This window comes from Dendrobates tinctorius, unplaced genomic scaffold, assembly GCF_039654945.1.
Source record: "Dendrobates tinctorius isolate UK_male_01 unplaced genomic scaffold, ASM3965494v1 ptg000189l, whole genome shotgun sequence".
In the NCBI taxonomy this organism is placed as follows: domain Eukaryota; kingdom Metazoa; phylum Chordata; class Amphibia; order Anura; family Dendrobatidae; genus Dendrobates; species Dendrobates tinctorius.
The window spans coordinates 63,298-84,395 of NW_027361856.1; the positions used below are offsets into that span (position 1 = coordinate 63,298).

The 21,098-nt window shown below is 42.1% G+C and overlaps 1 protein-coding gene across 1 annotated transcript in view; it reads right to left on the reverse strand.

The window, feature by feature from the left end:
• LOC141055617 (polycomb group RING finger protein 3) overlaps window positions 1-21,098 on the reverse strand; it is a 152,675-nt gene that overhangs the window by 17,207 nt on the left and 114,370 nt on the right. Inside the window, exons 5-6 of the mRNA XM_073552261.1 lie at window positions 16,405-16,515; window positions 8,045-8,133 (exon numbers count right to left, since the gene is read on the reverse strand). Coding sequence (XP_073408362.1) covers window positions 8,045-8,133; window positions 16,405-16,515 — 200 coding nt within the window. The remainder of the gene's footprint in view (window positions 1-8,044; window positions 8,134-16,404; window positions 16,516-21,098) is intronic.

The following is a 21,098-nucleotide window of genomic DNA, read 5'->3' on the forward strand; positions in this document are numbered from 1 at the left end:
ACGTCTTAGATTCAGTGACAGCGCAACACTTTCCTTTGTATATTTTACCAATTTCAAGCTACAACACAGAAACACTGCGTAAGCAAAAAAAACTGGCCAAACCATGCACATTCGCCTTTTGTGCCAAAATCAATGTCTTTAATGAAATCCATCTTTACATCCCTCAAAGCATCAGCTATATATAGAAAGCTGCTGAATGAAAGCGGTCAGCATGAACAAATACATAGGTCACACAAATGTCATCCTGCATTGTGTCTCCCAAGAGCTCATTATACACATGCCCCATCTTTCAATCCTTTTAGCCAGCATTAGATTAGTTATGTCAGTCTGCATTGAATACATGGGTCAAAAGATAAGGAAGAGAAGCTGGACGGATCCTTAGATCAGCTTAACAATTAGAAAAAAAAAAAACATTATTGCCATTTTGGGGTTAGAACAAAGATATCTTTTTTTTCTACCATTTATACATGGATAGATTATTTGCAATTTCTCAGTTGTCCATAAAAAGCCATTATAGCTGATCCGCAAAAGGAAAAAATATGGCCTACAATTGCCAAACGTTGAACTGGATTGACTCACAAAGACTTCTAGCTGTAACCACCCATTTGCGAGAGTACAATAACACTGTTACCAAGGTTTTGTCCCTCGCACAATTTTCAGTGTTCCTGATAGATTTTTTCATGCCGATTTCAGAAATGACTTCAGATTTTTCCTATCACGTAAGGTTTTTGAGAAATGATATGAAACATTATAATATTCTGTTATAATGCTAAAAACTCATATGAACTTTTTCTGAAACCGTATATTCTGAATTTTCCACTGAAATAACAAATCGCTGAGCTACACATATGCAAGCACTTATTATGCGAATTCAGCTAAGGCGCAGTGAATCATTCGGCTGACTATGTACGGAGCATACCACATATCTCCTGGGCAGGGGAGGAATCAAAAGACAATACTGACATACTTAGAGCATAGCTGAATGGATCACGACCTTCAATGCCGTTCGCTGTCCCAATGATATGGAGAGAGCAGAGAGATCATGTAACAGATTGCTACTTCTGCCTTACAAATGTAACAGGATATTCAGCAAAGAACAAAAAAAAAAATCAATAGAATATCCTAATCTTTCTTCAGCCATAAGACCAGTGCCACACGATGAAAGTCTTCGTGTTCCAAAGCCGCCCAAAGTATGGACAACGAAGATGAACTAACAATGTCAGTGGAAAATGAAACTGCTGCAGACCCAGACTTTGAACCTTCTACATTTAATCCACATGTGTTCAGTCAAGCTGAGCTGAGTGACTTAGTCAGAGATTTGAAATTGTCAAAGAGGCAGGCAGAATTATTGGGAGCAAGGCTACAAGAATGGAATCTCTTATTACCAGGAACAAGAGTTTCTGTTTTTCGCAGTCATCAAGAAGACCTTAATTTTTCAACCATGTCAACAGTTTATCTTTTTGCAATGACGCCTTGGGGTTGTTTGGTGCTCTTGGATGCGAACATGACCCGAAGGAATGGTGACTGTTCATTGAGTCATCAGTTTTAAGTCTGAAGGCTACACAACGGAAATATTTATCCTTCTCGATGATCCAGAAAATAGAACTACACTTACCGGTAGTTGGGTTTCTAAGACCCTCCACGACAGCACACAGGAGGTTGCCTCCCCATCCTAATTAGGGACAGGAAACAAGCGGTTAAATAGCCTTCCCCTTCCTCTAATCTCCAGTGTTTTCCAAGGACCACATAGAGTGAATGCTTGAAATATTATTTTTTCATATAAGTCACATGAACAAAATTTGTTAGGGGGGAAATTACACGTGCTGTCGTGGAATAATGGTTTAGGGAGGGTCCATGGCTTGCAGGACTTTCCTGCCAAATGCTAGATCTCGTACTGACATAAGATCTAATCTATAATGCCTAGTGAAGGTATGGACTGAAAACCAGGTCGCAGCCTTGCAGATCTGCTCAATGGATGCATCAGCCTTTTTTACCCAGGAGACGGAGACAACTCTAGTGGAGTGGGCTTTCAGGGATACCGGAGGAGGTAGATCCTGATTTTTATAAGCGGCTGTGATTGCTTTCTTGATCCAGTTAGCTAAGGAGCTTTTGGACGCTTTCTTCCATTTGTTCGGTCCGCCATACTGAACAAAAAGATTTTGATCTTTCCTACAGAGTTTTGTCTCTTCCAAATAGACCAGGACTGCTCGCCGGACATCCAGAGAATGGAATCCCACTTCCCTCTCATCATTCGGGTTATCGCAGAAGGAGGGCAGTATTATTTCCTGGGACCTGTGGAAATCCAAAGACACTTTTGGCACAAAGGAAGGGTCTAGCCGGAAAATTATTCTATCGTCCAGAATTCTTAGATAGGGCTCTTTGATGGACAGAGCCTGAATTTGGCCCACTCTTCTTGCCATTGTAAGGGCTACAAGTAGTGCTGTTTTCCAGGATAGTTTATCTATCTGGGTCTGGTCGATAGGTTCAAATGGAGGGTTCGTTAGACCCTTTATTACCATATTCAAGTCCCATGCTGGGACCATGCTGGATTTTTTTGGACGGATTCTGGAAGCTGCTGACATAAATCTCTTGATCCATCGATGCTCTGCTAGGTTTTGGTCGAAGTAAGAACTCAGGGATGATACTTGGACCCTCAAGGTACTTGGTTTTAGATCCTTGGATAAGCCGTCTTGTAGGAAATCTAGGATCTCTGCCAAGTCTGGGTGGAAGGGATCTATGGGAGTGGATCCATACCATGCTGAGAAAGTCTTCCATATTTTGGAATATATGGCGTTTGTGATTGGTTTCCTACTTTTTTGTAAGGTGGATATCACCGCATCTGAGAGGCCTCTGGCTTTCAGGATTGTGGTTTCAGAAGCCAGGCTGCCAAGCTTAAGCTGTGGGGAGCCAGGTGAAGGATGGGACCTTGATGTAGAAGGTCAAGGTCCAAGGGTAGGATCAGGGGACCCTCTGAGTTCATTAGTTTTAGGGCTCCGAACCAGCTCCTTTTCAGCCATGTCCTGACCTTTTGCAGAGTTTTCGGTATTAGGGGAATTGGTGGAAAGGCGTATGCCAGTGCGAAGTTCCACAGGTGAGCAAAGGCGTCCACCCTTGAGTGTTTCTCGTTTGGACCTATGGAGAAGTAATGCTTTGTTTTGGCGTTCTCCCGGTTCGCAAATAGATCTACCTCTGGGAGACCCCATTTTTTGGTTATGGTATGGAATACTGTGACATTGAGGCTACATCCTCCTGGATCTAAGTCTGTCCTGCTTAGGAAGTCTGCCTCGATGTTGTCGGATCCTTTCAGGTGGAGAGCTGAAAGGGACTGGAGATGATGTTCTCCCCAGCCGAATATCTGTGCTGAAACGTTTTGCAGACTTCCGTATTTTGTGCTGACCTGATGACGTAGATGGGCCACGGTGGTTATATTGTCGGAGTAGATCCGGACATGGGTTCCCTGGACTGATATTTCCGCTGCCTTTAGGGCTTCTTCTACTGCTCTCAGTTCTCTGTAATTGGAAGATTGTTTTCCCATGTCTTTGGGCCAGAGTCCCTGGAAGACTCCCTGAGGCGATATTGCTCCCCAACCGCGTTTGCTGGCATCTGTTGTGATTGACATCATGGGATATTGTAGCCAGGGTGTTCCTTTTGCTAGGTTTCCCTGGTTGAGCCACCAGTTGAGAGATAGCTTTACGTGCTGGGGTAGGGAGATTCTCGTATTGAGGGTCTCCAGGTCTTTGTTCCAGCGGGATAGGATATATCTGTGGAGTATCCTTGAGTGGGCCTGGGCCCAGGGGACCGCTTGGATGCAAAAAGTCATTGACCCTAATGTTGACATGGCAAACCTTATGGTCACTGTTTTCTGACTTTTGATCTCACGCCCACCTGCTTGGTGGATGGAAGAAAGAATATTTGGTTCTGGGAATCTAGGAGGATCCCTAGAAAGACCTTCCAGGTGGAGGGATTCAGGTCTGATTTTTCCCAGTTTATTATCCAGCCTCGGGATGCCAGGGTCTGCAGGACTGATTGCAGGTGTTGTTTTAGAGTGGTGTTGGAGGGAGCCATGACCAGGAGGTCGTCCAGGTAAGGGACGACACATATGTCCTTCCCTCTGAAGAATGCTACCACTTCTGCCATTATTTTTGTAGATGTTCGGGGTGCCGAAGATATGCCGAAGGGCAGGACTCTGACCTGGAAGTGGTGCACTTCTTCATCTAGAGTGACTGCGAACCTTAGATATTGCCAATGAGATGGATGGAAGGGTATGTGGTAATAGGCCTCTTGGAGATCTATAGTGGCCATGGCAAAGTCTTCTCTGATCAATGGTATTGTGGTCTTTATCGATTCCATCTTGAAGTGTTAGTACCAGACATGTTGGTTCAGCTTCTTTAGGTTGATGATGACCCGGTATTTCCCACTTGGCTTTTTTTACTAAGAACAGCCGGGAGTAGTGGCCCTGACCCTGCTCCAATTCTGGAACTGGTGAGATCACCGCCGATGACAGCATCTTTTGGAGTTCTGAATGCAGAACTTTTTGAAGTCTTGCCGAAGGAAGATGTGTTACTTCCAGGTTTTGAGGAGGGCTTGAGGAGAATTCTATTTTTACTCCCCATCTGACAGAGTCCAGGATTCTTTGATCGGTGGTTATCTTCTGCCAACTCGGGAAGTAGTCTTAATAGTAGTATTCTGTCCCCTACATGCTTGGCATCATTTCTTATCTCTGTCTGAGCGGGAGTCGTGAAAAATATTGCTGCCTCTTCCGCCTTTTGGGTAGCTCCATCGCCCTGTTTTCCCTTTACCCCTGTATTGAGGGATTTGAGCTTGGGGTGGGTGATAAGGCTTTTTCTTGGGCGGTTTCGACTCGGGAAGATTTTTCTTCTTGTCGGTCACCTTCTCTAATAGTTTGTCCAATGCCGGACCAAATACGTATTCTCCCTTGAATGGAAGAGCATAATTTAGATTTTGATAGGATAGCTCCACATTTTCAGCTGTAAGGCCCGTCGGGTGGTGTTGGAAAGCACAGATGTTCTTGCTGCAATACGGACCGATTCTGCCGAGGAGTCCGCTAAAAAGGCTGCTGCCTTCTGTAGAAGCGGTAGAGAAGTTAGAAGATCTTCCCTCGGAGTTCCTCTTTTTATATGGTCTTCTAACTACTGGAGAAGGGTTCTTAGTTACACAGGCCAATGCCGCGTTTATTTTTAAGGAAGCTGCTGAGGCTTCCCAGGACTTCCTCAGTAGACTATCCATCTTTCGGTCAAGCGGGTCCTTGAGCTGCAAGGAGTTCTCAAAGGGTAGCGTAGTTTTTTTAGCTACTCTGGCTACCTGGATATCTACTTTTGGAATCTCAGTCCAAGGTTTCGCGGCTTCTTCGTTCAGGGGAAACCGATCCTTCATTTCGCCTGGGATACTTAGCGTCTTTTCCGGGAGTTCCCATTCTTACAAGATTAGACTCTGGATATTATCATGGATAGGAAAAACCATTTTCTTCCTGGACTTCAGGCCACCAAATAGACCACCCCGCTCAGTGCAGGATGATCTATCTTCTTCTACTCCCATTGTGTTCCTGACACTGCTGAGAGTAGTTCCTCCATATCGTCTGAGGAAAAGAACCATTTCTTATCATCCTCTGTCTGGGTTGGGGTTAATTCACCCTCTTCCCTCCAATCCGCTGAAAACCGATGACTCGGGTTCGGAATCTGAGATGTCCTCAGGGGCATATTTCCTCTACCTTGAGGTTGAGGGCCCCCCCCCCCCCGAATGACTGGGAGAAGGTAGCCAGGGACGACTGGATTTCCTGTCGCATCATCCCTCTTACTTCCTCTATCCAGGATGGTTGTTCCTCCCGGACGATTTTTGCCGTGCATTGCTGGCACAAGGTCTTTTTATAATCGGAGGGTTTTTTCCTACAGATGGCGCATCTGCAACCGCAGAGTGACATCAAGTGACCTACAAGAGGAATGGCAAATGGCAGCTGGGGTGAAGTGCACGGCAAGAACAGTTCGTTACAGGTTCCTAGAGGCAGGGCTGAAGCTTGCCAAAGACCATAAGGATTGGACCATAGAGAACTGGAGTAAGGTAATCTTCTCTGTGAGTCTAATTTTCATCTTTACCCAACACCTGGTGGTCTAATGGTTAGATGGACACCTGGAGAGTTAGGCCGGTTTCACATTAGCGCTTTTTAAGCGCACGCACGGCCGGGGGTAGCTCCGCCCCCGAGCCGGCTCTCTGCCCGGCGTGCCCGCCCCTTGCTTGTAGCGCCGCCTACTAGCGGACAGCGGCGCCTGCGATCGGCGCACCCTATCTTTAGCATAGGGTGCGCAGATCGTGCGCAGGCCGTGCGCTAGTTGCGCTTTGACCTGCGCTGCGCACTTTTGACGGTGCGCCGTGCGCGCCAAAATCAAACTTTTCGGATTTTGGCGCGCACGGCGCACCGTCAAAAGTGCGCAGCGCAGGTCAAAGCGCAACTAGCGCACGGCCTGCGCACGATCTGCGCACCCTATGCTAAAGATAGGGTGCGCCGATCGCAGGCGCCGCTGTCCGCTAGTAGGCGGCGCTACAAGCAAGGGGCGGGCACGCCGGGCAGAGAGCCGGCTCGGGGGCGGAGCTACCCCGGCCGTGCGTGCGCTTAAAAAGCGCTAATGTGAAACCGGCCTTACAAGGTACACCCACTGTGAAATTTGTTGGCGGATCGGTGATGATCTGGGGACGCTTCAGCAAGGCTGGAATTGGACAGCTTAATCTTTGCGAAGGACTTATGAATAAAGCCGCATACAAGGTTATCCTGGAAAAATATTTGATTTCTTCTGCTCAGGCAATGTTCGCCAACTCTGAAGACTGGTCATTCCAGCAGGACAATGCGCCATGCCACACAGCTAGGTCAATGTGTGGATGAAGGACCACCACATCAAATCCCTGTCATGGCCAGCCTAATCTCCAGACCTGATCCACATTGAAAACCTCTGGAATGTAATGAAGAGGAAGATGGATAGTCACAAGCCATCAAAGAAGAACGGTTTAAATTTTTGTACCAGGAATGGCATAAGGTCACCCAAAAGCAGTGTGAAAGAATGGTGGAAAGCATGCCAAGACACATGAAAGAGTTGATTTCTGAACTCTTCCTGAGTTAAAATATTGTTAATATATTGTTGTTTATAAATGATTATGAACTTGCTTTCTTAGCATTATTTGAGGTCTGGAACCACTACATTTTTTTGTTCTTTTGACCATTTTTCATTTTCTGAAAATAATTACAAAATTTAGTGCTTGGAAAATCGAAGACATGTTGTCAGTAGTTTATAGAATAAAACAGCAATTTACATTTTACTCAAAAATATACCTATAAAGAGAAAAATCAGACAAACTGAAAATTTTGCAGTGGTCTCTTAATTTTTTCCAGAGCTGCATACATACACACAGTGAAGGAAATAAGTATTTCATCTCTTGCTGATTTTGTGAGTTTGTCCACTGACAAAGACATGAACAGTCTATAATTTTATGGGTAGGTTAATTTTAACGTTGACAGATAGAATATCAAAAATAAAATCTAAAATCCAGAAAATCACATTGTATAAATTATATAACATTGGTTGAGTGCAGTCCGATTTTAATCGGATTGCACTCGTCTGTTTTACTCGCAGATGAGTAGGGTAAAAATGTGAATGAGATTTCTGAAATCTGCTTATTTGTTCCTTGCAGATTTGAACCTTCAGGGAGTTTTCTCAAATCTGCAGCATGCCAATTCTTTCAGCGCTTTTTGCAGCATTTTTCACCATTGCAAAAGAATAAGAAAAATGCAAGTAAACACACATGAAAAAAATGCATATTTTAAGCAGCTTTTTTCTTGCCAACACTCAGATTTGCAGCAAATTTGTCTCCACCAAAAACCAATGTGTGCACAGAGTTTAACAAATTGTGAAAATCATGTACAAACTGCAACCACTGCGTTTTCACCTTTATCCCCAAGGGACCAGGCATCCCGAATGTGTTCGGACAAACAGATTTGAAGTGAAATCGCTAAGAACATGAAACATAATGCGGTGTATACCTGTTCATCACTTCTATGGTAGTCATGGTCTTCTTCTTGTTTTTCTTCTGTTGCATCTTTAGTTGTGTTTTCTTCAGGTTTTGCCTCACCTAGAATATAAGAGAGAGTAACACAGAAGGGTAACTAAACTGAACATTATTGTAAAATTGTGATGCAGGAAAAAAAAAAAACTCTTCTATACATGTTATAGCGGATTAATCCCTTGAAGACTACAATTGAGGTTTTTTTGTACTTTTGTTTTTTCTTTCTGAGAGCTATAACTTTTTATTTTTCCATCGACAAAACCAAATGATATAAGGCCTTGTTTTTTTTTCGTGGGACAAGTTGTAGTTTTGAATGACACCAATCATTTTCCACAAAATAAGGGGAGGAAAAAACTCCAAGTTTGATGAACTGGTGAAAAAGAAATTTCATTATTCCACTGCATTTTGCGATTTGTCTTTTCACCATTCACTAGGGGTGAACAAATATGGTAATAACAAATTATATATGCCGTATATATATATATATATATATATATATATATATATATATATATATATATATATATATATATATATATTTTTTTTTTTTTTTTTTTTTTTTAATTATTATTTCAGTGGTTTAAAAAAAATATGCCACTAAATAAGAGAAATATACTCCAGTGCTTCATTGGCAAATTTTATATGCCAAGGTGCATGGCAGCTGAAAGATGTGCAAAATTTATTAAGAGGCAAAATTTTCCAATTTACTTTTGTTATAATTAAAGAAAGGGAAAAAAACTTTAAGGGTTCTACTTCTGTAATTCTTGCTTTGGGGTGTTCTAATCACCCCATCTGTCTATGCAGTGGTCTGTCTGGTGGCGAGAGAAATTATATGATCACTATGAGAGTTGTACCTACACAAAGAAACTTGGAAATAAAATCGTAAGGCAACTGACTACACTAAATGCGCCACAGAGTGCAAAGCAAGTGAACAATAATGTATTCTAAAACATCAGCTTCTTTCTCGGCTGAATCAAGAACCTTCAACCCCGTAACAACTGCCAATACGCCTGTTCACTGTGGTCATTAAGGGGCCTTAATCATCAGCACCTCTTTTACCTCTATTTCACAACATTGACGATTATGTGTATGACAACCCCAATGGACACAAAATCCAGCTGTACATGATGGATAGCACCATACAGAATCGTCCACGACGGGTTTTGGAAGCGATAGGGGTAGATTATCCCCGTAAAATACTGCCGTCAATCACAACAGAGACATCCAAGTGGTTAAAATATAGTTAAAAGACTTCCTTTGACACCATGCCGGTGCTGATTGTTGCCATGGTACAGGGGCCTGTTAGATCCTCCTATAAGCAAAGTCAAACAGGCTCTGTCAGTGAGACACTGACAGGTCTTAGGCACTGTTTCAACACTAAAACGCAGCCTTTGTCTTAAGACAAAAAACAAAACGTACACAATTTGTAATCGTTGTGTTTAGTACGACTGTGAACAGGACAAAAGAAAAATATATATACATAACTATTTGATAACTAAATTGCTGTTTTTGTTCATTCTGCGTCTGAAAAATCTTAATAAGAACCGATAAGAAAGTTAAGTATCCCAAAATAATACCAAAAAAATCTGCAATTTGTTGCGCAAAAAATAAGTCCTTATACAGCTCTGTTGCAGCTTTCAGAATCGGACGACAGCAAAACTATTTTTTACGAAATAGCATTTTTAGTGTACGATTGTAGCAATCCATTAACACAGGCACGATATAAATCTGGTATTGCTGTAATTGCAGCAACCCAAAGAATAAAGCAGTCTAATCACTAATACTGCACAGTGGACTGCACAAAAATACAAATAAGAACTATTCTTGCACTGCGGTCAATTTGTTCATTCTACCTCCCAAAAATTAGAATAAGGTTCAGCTCACATTTATCCTGCGCTGTCTGCTGAGCTCTTACGTCAGGGTTTCTGTGTAAATCCCAAAAATCACAATTCAGACAAAACCCTGATGGAACTACTCACTATTATAAGGCAGATGGAGTCACTCTGGACTCTGTCTGGTCTCTGTTCTAGTGGTTACATTATTTTAGGTTTTTTTAGCACACAAGTGTGGTCAATCAAAATAATTAAGGGGTGTAGTCTCCAAAATGGGGTCACTTGTGGGGGGGGGGGGGGTTCTGCTGTTTAATCCCCTTAAAGGTCCTGCAAATGAAACAGGGTGCATGCAATATAACTAATTCAAGAAGATTTGTGTTCCAAATAACGTCATGTAAATTCGGAGCCCTACTGTCAGGGCTGTGGAGTCAGAGTCCATTTTGGTTTAGTCAGAGTTGGAGTCTGTATAAAATGGGCCGACTCCTATAAATATATATTAAATTGGTAACCTGTAATCAGGCCAGCACCCACAACAAAAACAATCAATAGATGGGTGCAACAATGCAAAAAAGTAAAGGTTCAGTGCAAGAATAATTAGAAATCATACAAAGAAAAAAGCACCAAAAGAACCAAGATAATAAAATATATAATACTTTATTGAAAAAGAAAATACTAAAAAACATGTGAACAAATGTAATAAGAGAAGTGACAGTGGAAAACCAAGGGGTGGAACCACAATAAGAGTCAAGTAAACATGCAGGCTAGTAATAGAAGCAATATATACCGCTCTAAAGTGCAAATGCTAGTGCAATATACATAAAACCAACAATGTGGTCCATATAGATAAATACATACAGCAAAAGGTCCAAGAAGGCTGTATACCAAGACAAGGACGTAAAGTGAAGAGCGAAAAATAATTCAAAAAGTGTATAAAAGACCAGAAATGTTACCTGATACTCTGTGGTGACACCCGCCTCTACGCGCGTTTCGGCGCCATGCCTTCTTCCAATATATTTTATCTTTGGTTCTTTTGGTGCTTTTTTTTCTTTGTATAATATAATAATTTGGGTACAGTAGTACAATGCAGGATGTGCTGTAAAAGTTTTCATAAGGATTTGGGAAACTTATGAAATGTCCTATAAATGTCTGTTCTGGTCATGATCTAAAGCAGTGTTTCTCAACTCCAGGCCTCAAGACCCACCAACAGGTCAAGTTTTCAGAATTTCCTTAGGCTATCTGCCCACGTAGCGTTTTACACCGGACACTCAAAACCGGACTCCTTCCCAGAAAACGCGCGTTTTTTCCCTGCGCGATTTTACCGCAATTTTCACGTGCGAAATTCAAGCACTTTCCAAGCGATTTGAAGCATCGCTTGAAAAGTGATTGACAGGTTGGTCACACTCGTTAAACATAGTGTTTGACAAGCATGACCAGCTTTTTACTATTGAGGCTGCCTATGCGGCATCAGTAGTAAAAGATAGAATGTTAAAAATGATTAAAAAAAATAAAAAATTCGGGGTATATTTACCTTCCGACGTCCCGCGCAGTCTCAGCGACGCTCCCGTTCCCAGCGATGCCTTGCGAGACCTGTGATGACGTTGGTCTCGCGCTGCTATAGTGATCTCACGAGGCCGCTAGAGTAACGCGAGACTACGTCATCACAGGTCCTTGCCGCAAGACATTACTGGGAACGCTGAGGCCCGGGAAGGCTGCGCGTGACACCGGAGGGTAAATATACCCCGATTTTTTATTTTTTATTCTTTTTTTTTTACAGGGGTATGGTACCCAGGGCCTGAAGGACAGTCTCCTCTCCTCCACACCGTGGGTACCAACCGCACATGACACGCTTAACTTTGCGCATGGTGGGCATAGCCACATGCGGGAAGTAAGCGGTTCTCATGCATTCCTATGGGTGCGGAATCGCGGCAATTCTTTGCGATTCTGCAAAAAGAATGAGCATGCTGCGTTTTTTTCCGCGATGTGATTCCACTGCGGAAAAAAGCGCAGCATTAGTACAGCATGTGCGGAATGCCATAGGAATGCATGGGGTGCGTTCTGTACGAGTTTTTTAAATGTTTTCGCAGCGTTTTGCGCCAAAAATCGCGGCAAAAACGCTTAAAAATCGCATCGTGGGCACATAGCCTTAGTATTGCACAGGTGATAATTTCATCACCTGCTCAAGGATTAACAGCATCACCTGTGCAATACTATGGAAATCCTGAAAACATGACCTGTTGGTGAGTCTTGAGGACTGGAGTTGAGAAACACTGATCTAAAGGGTCTCGGCATCTTTTCTACACTTTATGCACATGCTCAGTAGTGAGCCAGTGCTGTGGAGTCTGAGTCAGAGTAGGGAGTCAGGGAAATTGAATAGTCAGAGGTTTGGCTTACCGACTGCACAGCCTTGCCTGCCTTATGCCCAAACAGAGGTTTCTGACCACATGTGCAGTATCAAAAAGCTCAGAATTAACTGGGTAACAAATTTTGGGGTCCATTTTCCCGTTCTAATCCTTATAAAAGTGAAGCATGGGGGCTAGAGCAACATTTTATAGAGGAAAAATTAAAATTTTTATTTTTTCATTCCACTCAGCATTAACCCCTTTAACATGGAGGGCAGTTTGCACGTTAATGACCTGGCCAATTTTTACAATTCTGACCACTGTGCTTTTATGAGTTAATAACTCTGTAACGCTTCAATCGATCCCAGTGATTCTGAGATTTTTTTTTGTGACATATTGTACTTCATGATAGTGGTAAAATTTCTTTGATACGATTTCCATTTATTTGTGAAAAAAAATGGAAATTTGGTGAAAATTTTGCAATTTTCCAATTTTGAATTTTCATGCCCTAAAATCACAGAGATGTGTCACACAAAATAGTTAATAAGTAACATTTCCCACAGGTCTACTTTACATCAGCACAATTTTGAAACCAAAATTTTTTTGTTAGGAGGTTATAAGGGTTAAAAGTTGACCAACGATTTCTCATTTTTACACCACCATTTTTTCCCTGAGGGGTCTATATGATAAAGGATACCCAAAAGTGACACCATTCTAAAAACTGTAGCCCTCAAGGTGCTCAAAACCATATTCAAGAAGGTTATTAACCCTTTAGGTGCTTCATAAGAATGTGGAAAAAAATTCACATTTAACTTTTTTCACAAAAAATTTACTTCAGATCCAATTTTTTTTTTTTATTTTGACAAGGGTTACAAGAAAAAATGGACCACAAAGTTTGTTGTGTAATTTCTCCTGAGCATGAGATTACAGCAGAGCTTGGAAGGGAAGGCACGCCATTTGAATTTTTGAATGCAATAATTGGTGGACGCCATATCTCGTTTTGAGAGCCTCTGATGTGCCTAAACAGTGAAAATGGAACTGATCTAGATGTGTTGTAAGCACGTTTATAATGCTGAGCCGTAAAAATAAAAAAAATCAAAGCTTTCCCCCAAATATATTTTTGGCACAAAATATTGCATTTTCTTTATGGTAACAGGAGAAATTGCACAATAGAATTTGTTGTGCAATTTCTCTTGAGTACGCCGATACACCATATGTAGAGGAATACTACTTTTGAGGCACAGTGCAAGGCTCAGAAGGGAAGAGGCACCATATTGGAGTTCAGATTATGCTGGAATGGTTTCAGGGTGCCATATCACATTGGTAGAGCCTCTGAGGTGCCATAACAACAGAAACCCCCTATATGTGAATTCATTTTACAAACTACACTCCCCAATGAATTCATCTAGGGGTGCAGTGATCATATTGACACCACATGTGCCTCACAGAGTTTTATACCACTGAGCGGTGAAGAAAGAATAAATTACCATATTGTTCAGACTATAAGACACACATTTTTCCTCCCAAAATGTGGACTGCGTCTTATAGTCCCGATGTACCGGCTCTGGCTTTGGTGGGGAGGTGGGGGAGCGGTTTTGGTGGAGCAGCGGGTCACAGTGGCAGGAGTTGGCAGCTCCGGCTAACTCCTGTTCCCGTTGCTAAAAAGAAATGAATATTCACTGCATTCCACCCCCATGGGTGTGGAGGGCAATGAATATTCATTTCTTTTTGGCATTCTGGTAATGATTGACCCCATCCTTATTCTGCTATGATTGGCCCCATCCCATTCCTTGTACGATTGGTCCCATTCTTATTCTGTTATGATAGGCCCCATCCCAGTCCTGGTATGACTGGTCCCATCCTTATTCTGGTAGGACAGGCCTCATCCTGGTCCTGGTGTGATTGGCCCCATCAGAAAAGAGTTAAAGAAAAACATTACACTTAACTTCCTCCGCCTCCCTCGCAGTGTCCTGCACTGTTGCCAGCAGCTGATTAATGCTTGTAAGCAGCGCATGGCAGGGACGTCATGCGCTGCGCTCACAAGCAGAGCACAGCAGCCAGAATATTCACTGGGACTGTTCATTGCAGAGAGCATTCATTGCTCATCAGTAGCACACAGTGTCAACCGGAGCCTTCCTGCGGCACTGCTGCTGCCGGTGGTCACGAGTGCCGATACATAAGAGAATTAAATATTCAGACTATATATGCATACCAGGATAGGGATGAGGGGCCATGTGTATCAGGATGGGGATGAGGGGACCATAATTACAAGGATAGGGGATATGGAGTACTGAACTAACCACATTTTTTGCTTCAGTTTTTTTTTTTCCTAATTTCCTCCTTTAAAACCTAGGTGCATCTTATGGTCCGAAAAATTACGGTACATTTTACCACTAAAATGTTGTTTTAGCCCCAAGTCTTTAATTTTTCCAAGGGCTAATAGGAATTTTTTTTTTTTTTACAACAAACTGAGGTCCATTTTTTCCTGAGTGTGCCAATACCCTACATTGTAATATTTTTAAAGCACAGTGCAAAGCTCAGAAGGCAAGGCAAAAACATTAAAAAATAACATTTTCCTCATCTCTGATTTACATCAGCACCATTTGTAAAATGTTGTTTTATTTTGTGATAATTTAAAAGGTTTAAAAATGTAGGAGTATTTTTTCATTTTTTCAAAGAAATTTACAGAACTTTCTTTTTCAGGGACCTATTAAGTTTTGAGGCAACTTTGGGGTTCTTATATATTGGAAACCCCTAAAAGTGATATCATTTTAAAAACAGAGCCTCTCAATACATCCAAAACTACATTCAGGTACCGTAGTTTATTAACCATTCAGGTGCTTTTCAGGAATTGTTGCAAAACAGGAATGAAGGAGTTTATTTTTACCATTTAAATGTTAACTTCTGAGAAGGCCGCTGTAGCTGGAAGACTAAAGGTACTGTCACACTTAGCGATGTACCAGCGATCCCGACCAGCGATATGACGCAGTCAGGATCGCTGGTACATCGCTAAGTGGTCGCTAGTGAGCTGCCACACAGGCAGATCTCACCAGCGATATCGCTGGGGTCGGGGATCGCTACTTACCTGTCACACTTACCTGTCACACACGATCCTGCGTCCTCCCGCCCACGTTCGTCTCTCCACAGGAAGCGCCGCAGGAAGCTGACGACGAGAAACAGTCCTGGACGTTCTCGCGCGATCAGCGATAACCAGTGGGGGAGCGGGTTGTAGGTAAGTATCACACACAGCGATGTCGCTAGCAATATCGCTATAACGTCACAAGTTATAGCGATATTGCTAGCGATATCGCTTAGTGTGACAGGCCCTTAAGGCCGTTATTTGGCCATGAATTGCCATGGCAAACATCAGGCCCACATAATCAAGATCTTAGGGTACCCAATGGGGTTAAAGAGAGAGCCCCTAAACTCTGTTAATCATCTGGATGCCTTAGCCATTATTGACAACAATATTTAAGGTGTTAAACGACTATAGTCGACACCAACACTGATCGTGGCTGATGCGGCAAGTTGTCCGCTAATAAAGTACAGCCGGCAGCTGCTGGATTCTCACCTGTGGAGGGAGTCTAGTCTCTCATATCGCAGGTCAGTAAAAAGACGTAAGGGGTTAAGGATATAAGAATTGAAAGATAACAATATTGAAAATTTTGAAACATTTTCATCAAAATGCCGACATTTTCACAAATAAACACAACGACCTAACTTTACCAATAACAAAGTACAATATGTCACGAAAAAAAAATGTCAGAATCACTGGAATATGTTGAAGCGTTCCAGGCATTACTGCACATAAAGTGACACTAGTCAGATTTAAAAAATTGTCCTATAAGTGTTAGAGAAAAAGAAAAAAGTTCCAGGATCCTGGAATGAGTGAAATAACTTTTGGGGTTTGTAGAAAATTTTTTAATTTCCACGCCACCCAAATAAAATAGAGTTGCTCCAAGTTGTGATACCAGGTACAGCCACTAATAAAAGTAAGGTGTAAACAATTATTGGAGCATCTTGGCTCTTTCAATCTGTGGATTGTTCCATACTGATCTGCATGAATGCCCACCCTAAGAATAGGCCCCTATTTGCCATCCTGAAGAACAGCATTATTACATGAGATGGAAAACATTGATAATACCATTAATAAAAGAGAATCCTACCATTTCGTACAGTTTCTACATGCTGCTTAGCTGCGCAAGGTTCCGCTTTGATGTCACCAGGCACTTCCATTCCAAGTTTGTGATAGAACTCTCTCTGTTTACGGATTTCAGCTACAAGGAAAAGATAGGTCCAAAATAAAATAATTACAGTTGAAATTCACGGAGAGAAAAAACGGTGACGAAAAGAGCTACGTAGCACAAGACAACAAGCAGCAGAGTCATAGAATCATAGAGTCGGTGATACATCGCTGGAAAGAGTCTGCGTCCCTACATTAGGCTGCTCACAGTTTGAATCGCAAAAACCTGCTGACAGTTCCCTTTAAGTGTTGAAATAAATATGTCAGTATAAGATGGTGAATGCAAAACTAGAATTTACATAAATAATTAAATTATAGTAAGGATTTTAAAAGTTGTTCATAATCTTTAGTAGAAAATTGCCTGAAATTAATTTTGACTTTCAAAATGTCTCAATTTTGCAGATAATCATGATGGATATTGATGGCCCATGAAGAAGTCTGCATTCAGGTTGGGTTATTTTAGCTGGTTATTGATAGAAGCTAGATGTGTAAGGCTATAGCTCTATGTTCACACGTAGCGTTTTTGTTGCATTATTTTCTGCAGCAAAACCTGCCTTCTTGGCAGTAAAGAAGCTGAAAACTTTGCTTTTTTTTCCTGCGTTTTTTTCTTATTCAAAATTTTTATTGTTTAATAATACACAACAAAAACAAACATATCAACTGGTTCAAACGAACACACCATATGGAATAGTAACTACTGAAAAAGAGAATGGTGTAGTAACATGAAAACAAACAACTCCATAAAGTATCAACAGTAGTTTGCAAAAGACAACTGACAACCTGTTAAACTAAATAACAAGAAGGAGAAAAGAGAAGAAATGTTTATAGGAACCATGAGGACAAATCACTAAGGCAGATGGAGTATGAACTATGATACAGGCATATTAAATATCGTAAAAGGATAAGGTAGCAATTATCTTAGCATATTTTGGTACATCGTTGAGGGTAAGAAAGATTCCCAATGAAACCATTTTGCAGCCACTTTGTTAGCTGCCTCTTGTGTATGGGCTATCAAGGATTCCATCCGGTGAACTCTAGCCACCTCCCCAAACCATTCCTCTAGTGAAGGCAGGTCTACGGACTTCCAGTGTTATGGAATTACCACCTTAGTGGCCTGAAGAATGTGCTTCAATAACGATTTCTTAAAGGCATTCTTAGGCATGGGAAACAAATTGTAGGATTGTTTCCGGGCTTTTAGGGAGTGACACTCCCATCATTTCTTTAATCGCTTCAAGAACACCCTCCCAGAAGGCAGCCAAGACCGGGCACGCCCACCATATATGCGACATCGAACCCACATGGGTCTCACATCGCCAGCACAAGTTGGATACTCCTGGTAACCATTTATGCAAGACCGTAGGAACACGATACCATCTAGATACTTTTATAACTAGTTTCCTGAGCTTTAGTGGCTATATTAGATTTATGAGAGAGATGGAAACATTTATACCATTGTGCTCTTGTAAAGGTTTGATGGCGCTCACTTTCTCAATTTTTAGCTGGGCTGAGGGGGAGTGGTAGATGGCTAAGATTTTTTACATAAATACAAGACCCAAACCAATGTGGCTCAGGATTTGAGAGAAGAAGACCATGATATCCTATCAAAAGCCTTTTCGGCATCAAGCGATAGGATCAAAGTGTTATCTCGTGCCTCTGCTCCAGAAACAGAACCCACCTGGCCTGGGTGTATTAAGTGAGGGAGGTGGGATTTAAGTCTATTGGCCAAAAGCTTGGTATATAATTTGAAATCTACATTTAATAAAGACATAGGTATATAGCTACTACATGAGTTGGGGTCTTTCCCTGGTTTGGGGAAGACTACAACAAGTGCTGTTGTGGAATGGGTAGGAAAGAAAGTAGACTCTGATATGGAATTAAACGATTGTAATATTAACGGGAGACAATTGTTAAAAAAAAATACAATATAGAATTCAGTTGTGAAACCATCAGGCCCTGGACTTTTATTGCTAGGGAGATCTCGAACAGAGGCTTCTAGTTCTTGATGTGAAAAAGGATTTCCCGGGAATTTTACTCTTTCATCCTCCAATTTTTTGGAGAGGTCCTTGCTATGACTAAGGACCCTGTGTGGTCTGAAACGGCGTAAGCAAGATGTTTTGATGAAATTACAATAAAGGATAAAGGTTTTTTTTAATATCATGGCCTAATTTTCAAAATATGACATTTTGCTGGTGATTGGATTTACTCCTTTTTTGTAGATGTTAAAACTGCTGTTTAAACTCCTCCACCACCTGAGAGGTCAGGGCTGCAATGTCACTTTAGTTGAGATTGTCTGGAGAAGAGCCTTGAGATATGCTATGGGTGCAGGTCTGTCATCATCACCATATTTGTATTTGAGGGGTATTGGCCTTTCAGGCTTGCACAAGGCTGATGTCCCACCCACTGTAGCCATATTCACAGAGGGCTGAGAGTGTTGCTGAACTGGTAAAATGTCCACAGCATTTAAAGGAATAGCGTCCATATTGTTTAAAGTATTCAGGACCACCTCAGATCTTTCCGAGCCCATGGACCATCTTGATGGGGAAGCAAGTCCAATTTCATCTAGGATCTGCATCCACTGCTGCACTCCCCTTTCTCCTGAAGTGAGCAAGATTAATCGCTCAGTGGATATATAAGGGGAAGCTGTGGGGATGGGAGGATGAGGAGACTCCTGGTGTAGGGTGTTTTGGGCATAGCTAGATGTTTCACCCAGCATAGAAGTGGGGGTCCGCAACGACTGTGTGCTGCTGATATTGCTGGCCCAGAGTTATATGATTAAGGGAATCAATCCTCTGCTTACCCCACATCCCAGTTTGCTCCATGTGCTCCTCATTGTGTGATGGAGCGTCCTCATCAAGCGTGTCAGAGTCAGTCAGTAGCTCTGACTCATCAGCATCTCCTGCCTGCTGTGTGTGATACCCATTGTAATGGTACCATGTCCATCTGGGCTATGCTCAGCGGTGACTTCCAGGACCTCCCTTCCGCTTACAGGATCTCGCCGGGAACCCTTCTCTCTCCTTCCAGTTACCTGGTGGTCTGAAGACTTGTCCCCGGGCTCCGATGCCAAAACTGCACCCTGCATGAGAGGACCTCCTGTGTGCCTCTATTCCAGGAGGGATGGTGGAGACGGAGCCTGGTCTGGTCTCTGTGCCCTGCTGAGGAAAGGCTCAATATCACCCTGGGGGGATGCAGAACGGGTGGAGGACCGGGTCCTTGTCTTTTTAGCCCCTGATTTGCCAATGCTGAGTTATTTGAACTGATTGCTAGGTGGATAGTGGTTAGGAGCAGCAGAAAGCAAGTTTTCACCAGCCACGCCCGCTTCTTGTGCGTTTTTGTCATGATACATGTGTATTTTGTGTATGCTGACAAAGTGTAGTGAGAAAAAAAAAATATTCTAATTCATCCATTACTTTCGGTGAAAAACACTGAAAAAAGGCTGAAAGTAGTGACATTCTCTATTCTGCAAAAACCAAGCAAAGCACAAAATAAAGCTGTTTGCATGAGACTTTTGATTTCTCAGACTTTGCAGGTACTGTAAAACGCAGCTTAAGATTTACAATAAAAAAAAAGCATTTAAAAAACGCAGCAAAAACGCCACGTGTTAACATACCCAAAGATTGTGTTTATCTTTGCAATAACTGCTGGGCACCAAATGATTACAGGGAACCTGTCACCAGGTATTTCCCATATAACCTATGGCTACCACCTTTCAATCCCATGCGACTGCATTTTAAAATGCTGTATACAGTTGTGGCCAAAGTATTGACACCTCTGCAATTCTGTCAGATAATACTCAGTTTCTTCCTGAAAATGATTGCAAACACAAATTCTTTGGTATTATTATCTTCATTTAATTTGTCTTAAATGAAAAAACACAAAAAGAATTGTCCTAAAGCCAAATTGGATATAATTCCACACCAAACATAAAAAAGAGGGTGGACAAAAGTATTGGCACTGTTCGAAAAATCATGTGATGCCTCTCTAATTTGTGTAATTAACAGCACCTGTAACTTACCTGTGGCACCTAACAGGTGTTGGCAATAACTAAATCACACTTGCAGCCAGTTGACATGGATTAAAGTTGACTCAACCTCTGTCCTGTGGCCTTGTGTGTACCACATTGAGCATGGAGAAAAGAAAGAAGACCAAAGAACTGTCTGAGGACTTGAGAAACCAAATTGTGAGGAAGCATGAGCAATCTCAAGACTACAAGTCCATCTCCAAAGACCTGAATGTTCCTGTGTCTATTGTGCGCAGTGTCATCAAGAAGTTTAAAGCCCATGGCACTGTGGCTAACCTCCCTAGATGTGGACGGAAAGAAAAATTGACAAGAGATTTCAACACAAGATTGTGCGGATGTTGGATAAAGAACCTCGACTAACATCCAAACAAGTTCAAGCTGCCCTGCAGTCTGAGGGTACAACAGTGTCAACCCGTACTATCCGTCGGCGTCTGAATGAAAAGGGACTGTATGGTAGGAGACCCAGGAAGACCCCACTTCTTACCCTGAGACATAAAAAAGCCAGGCTGGAGTTTGCCAAAACTTACCTGAAAAAGCCTAAAACGTTTTGGAAGAATGTTCTCTGGTCAGATGAGACAAAAGTAGAGCTTTTTGGGCAA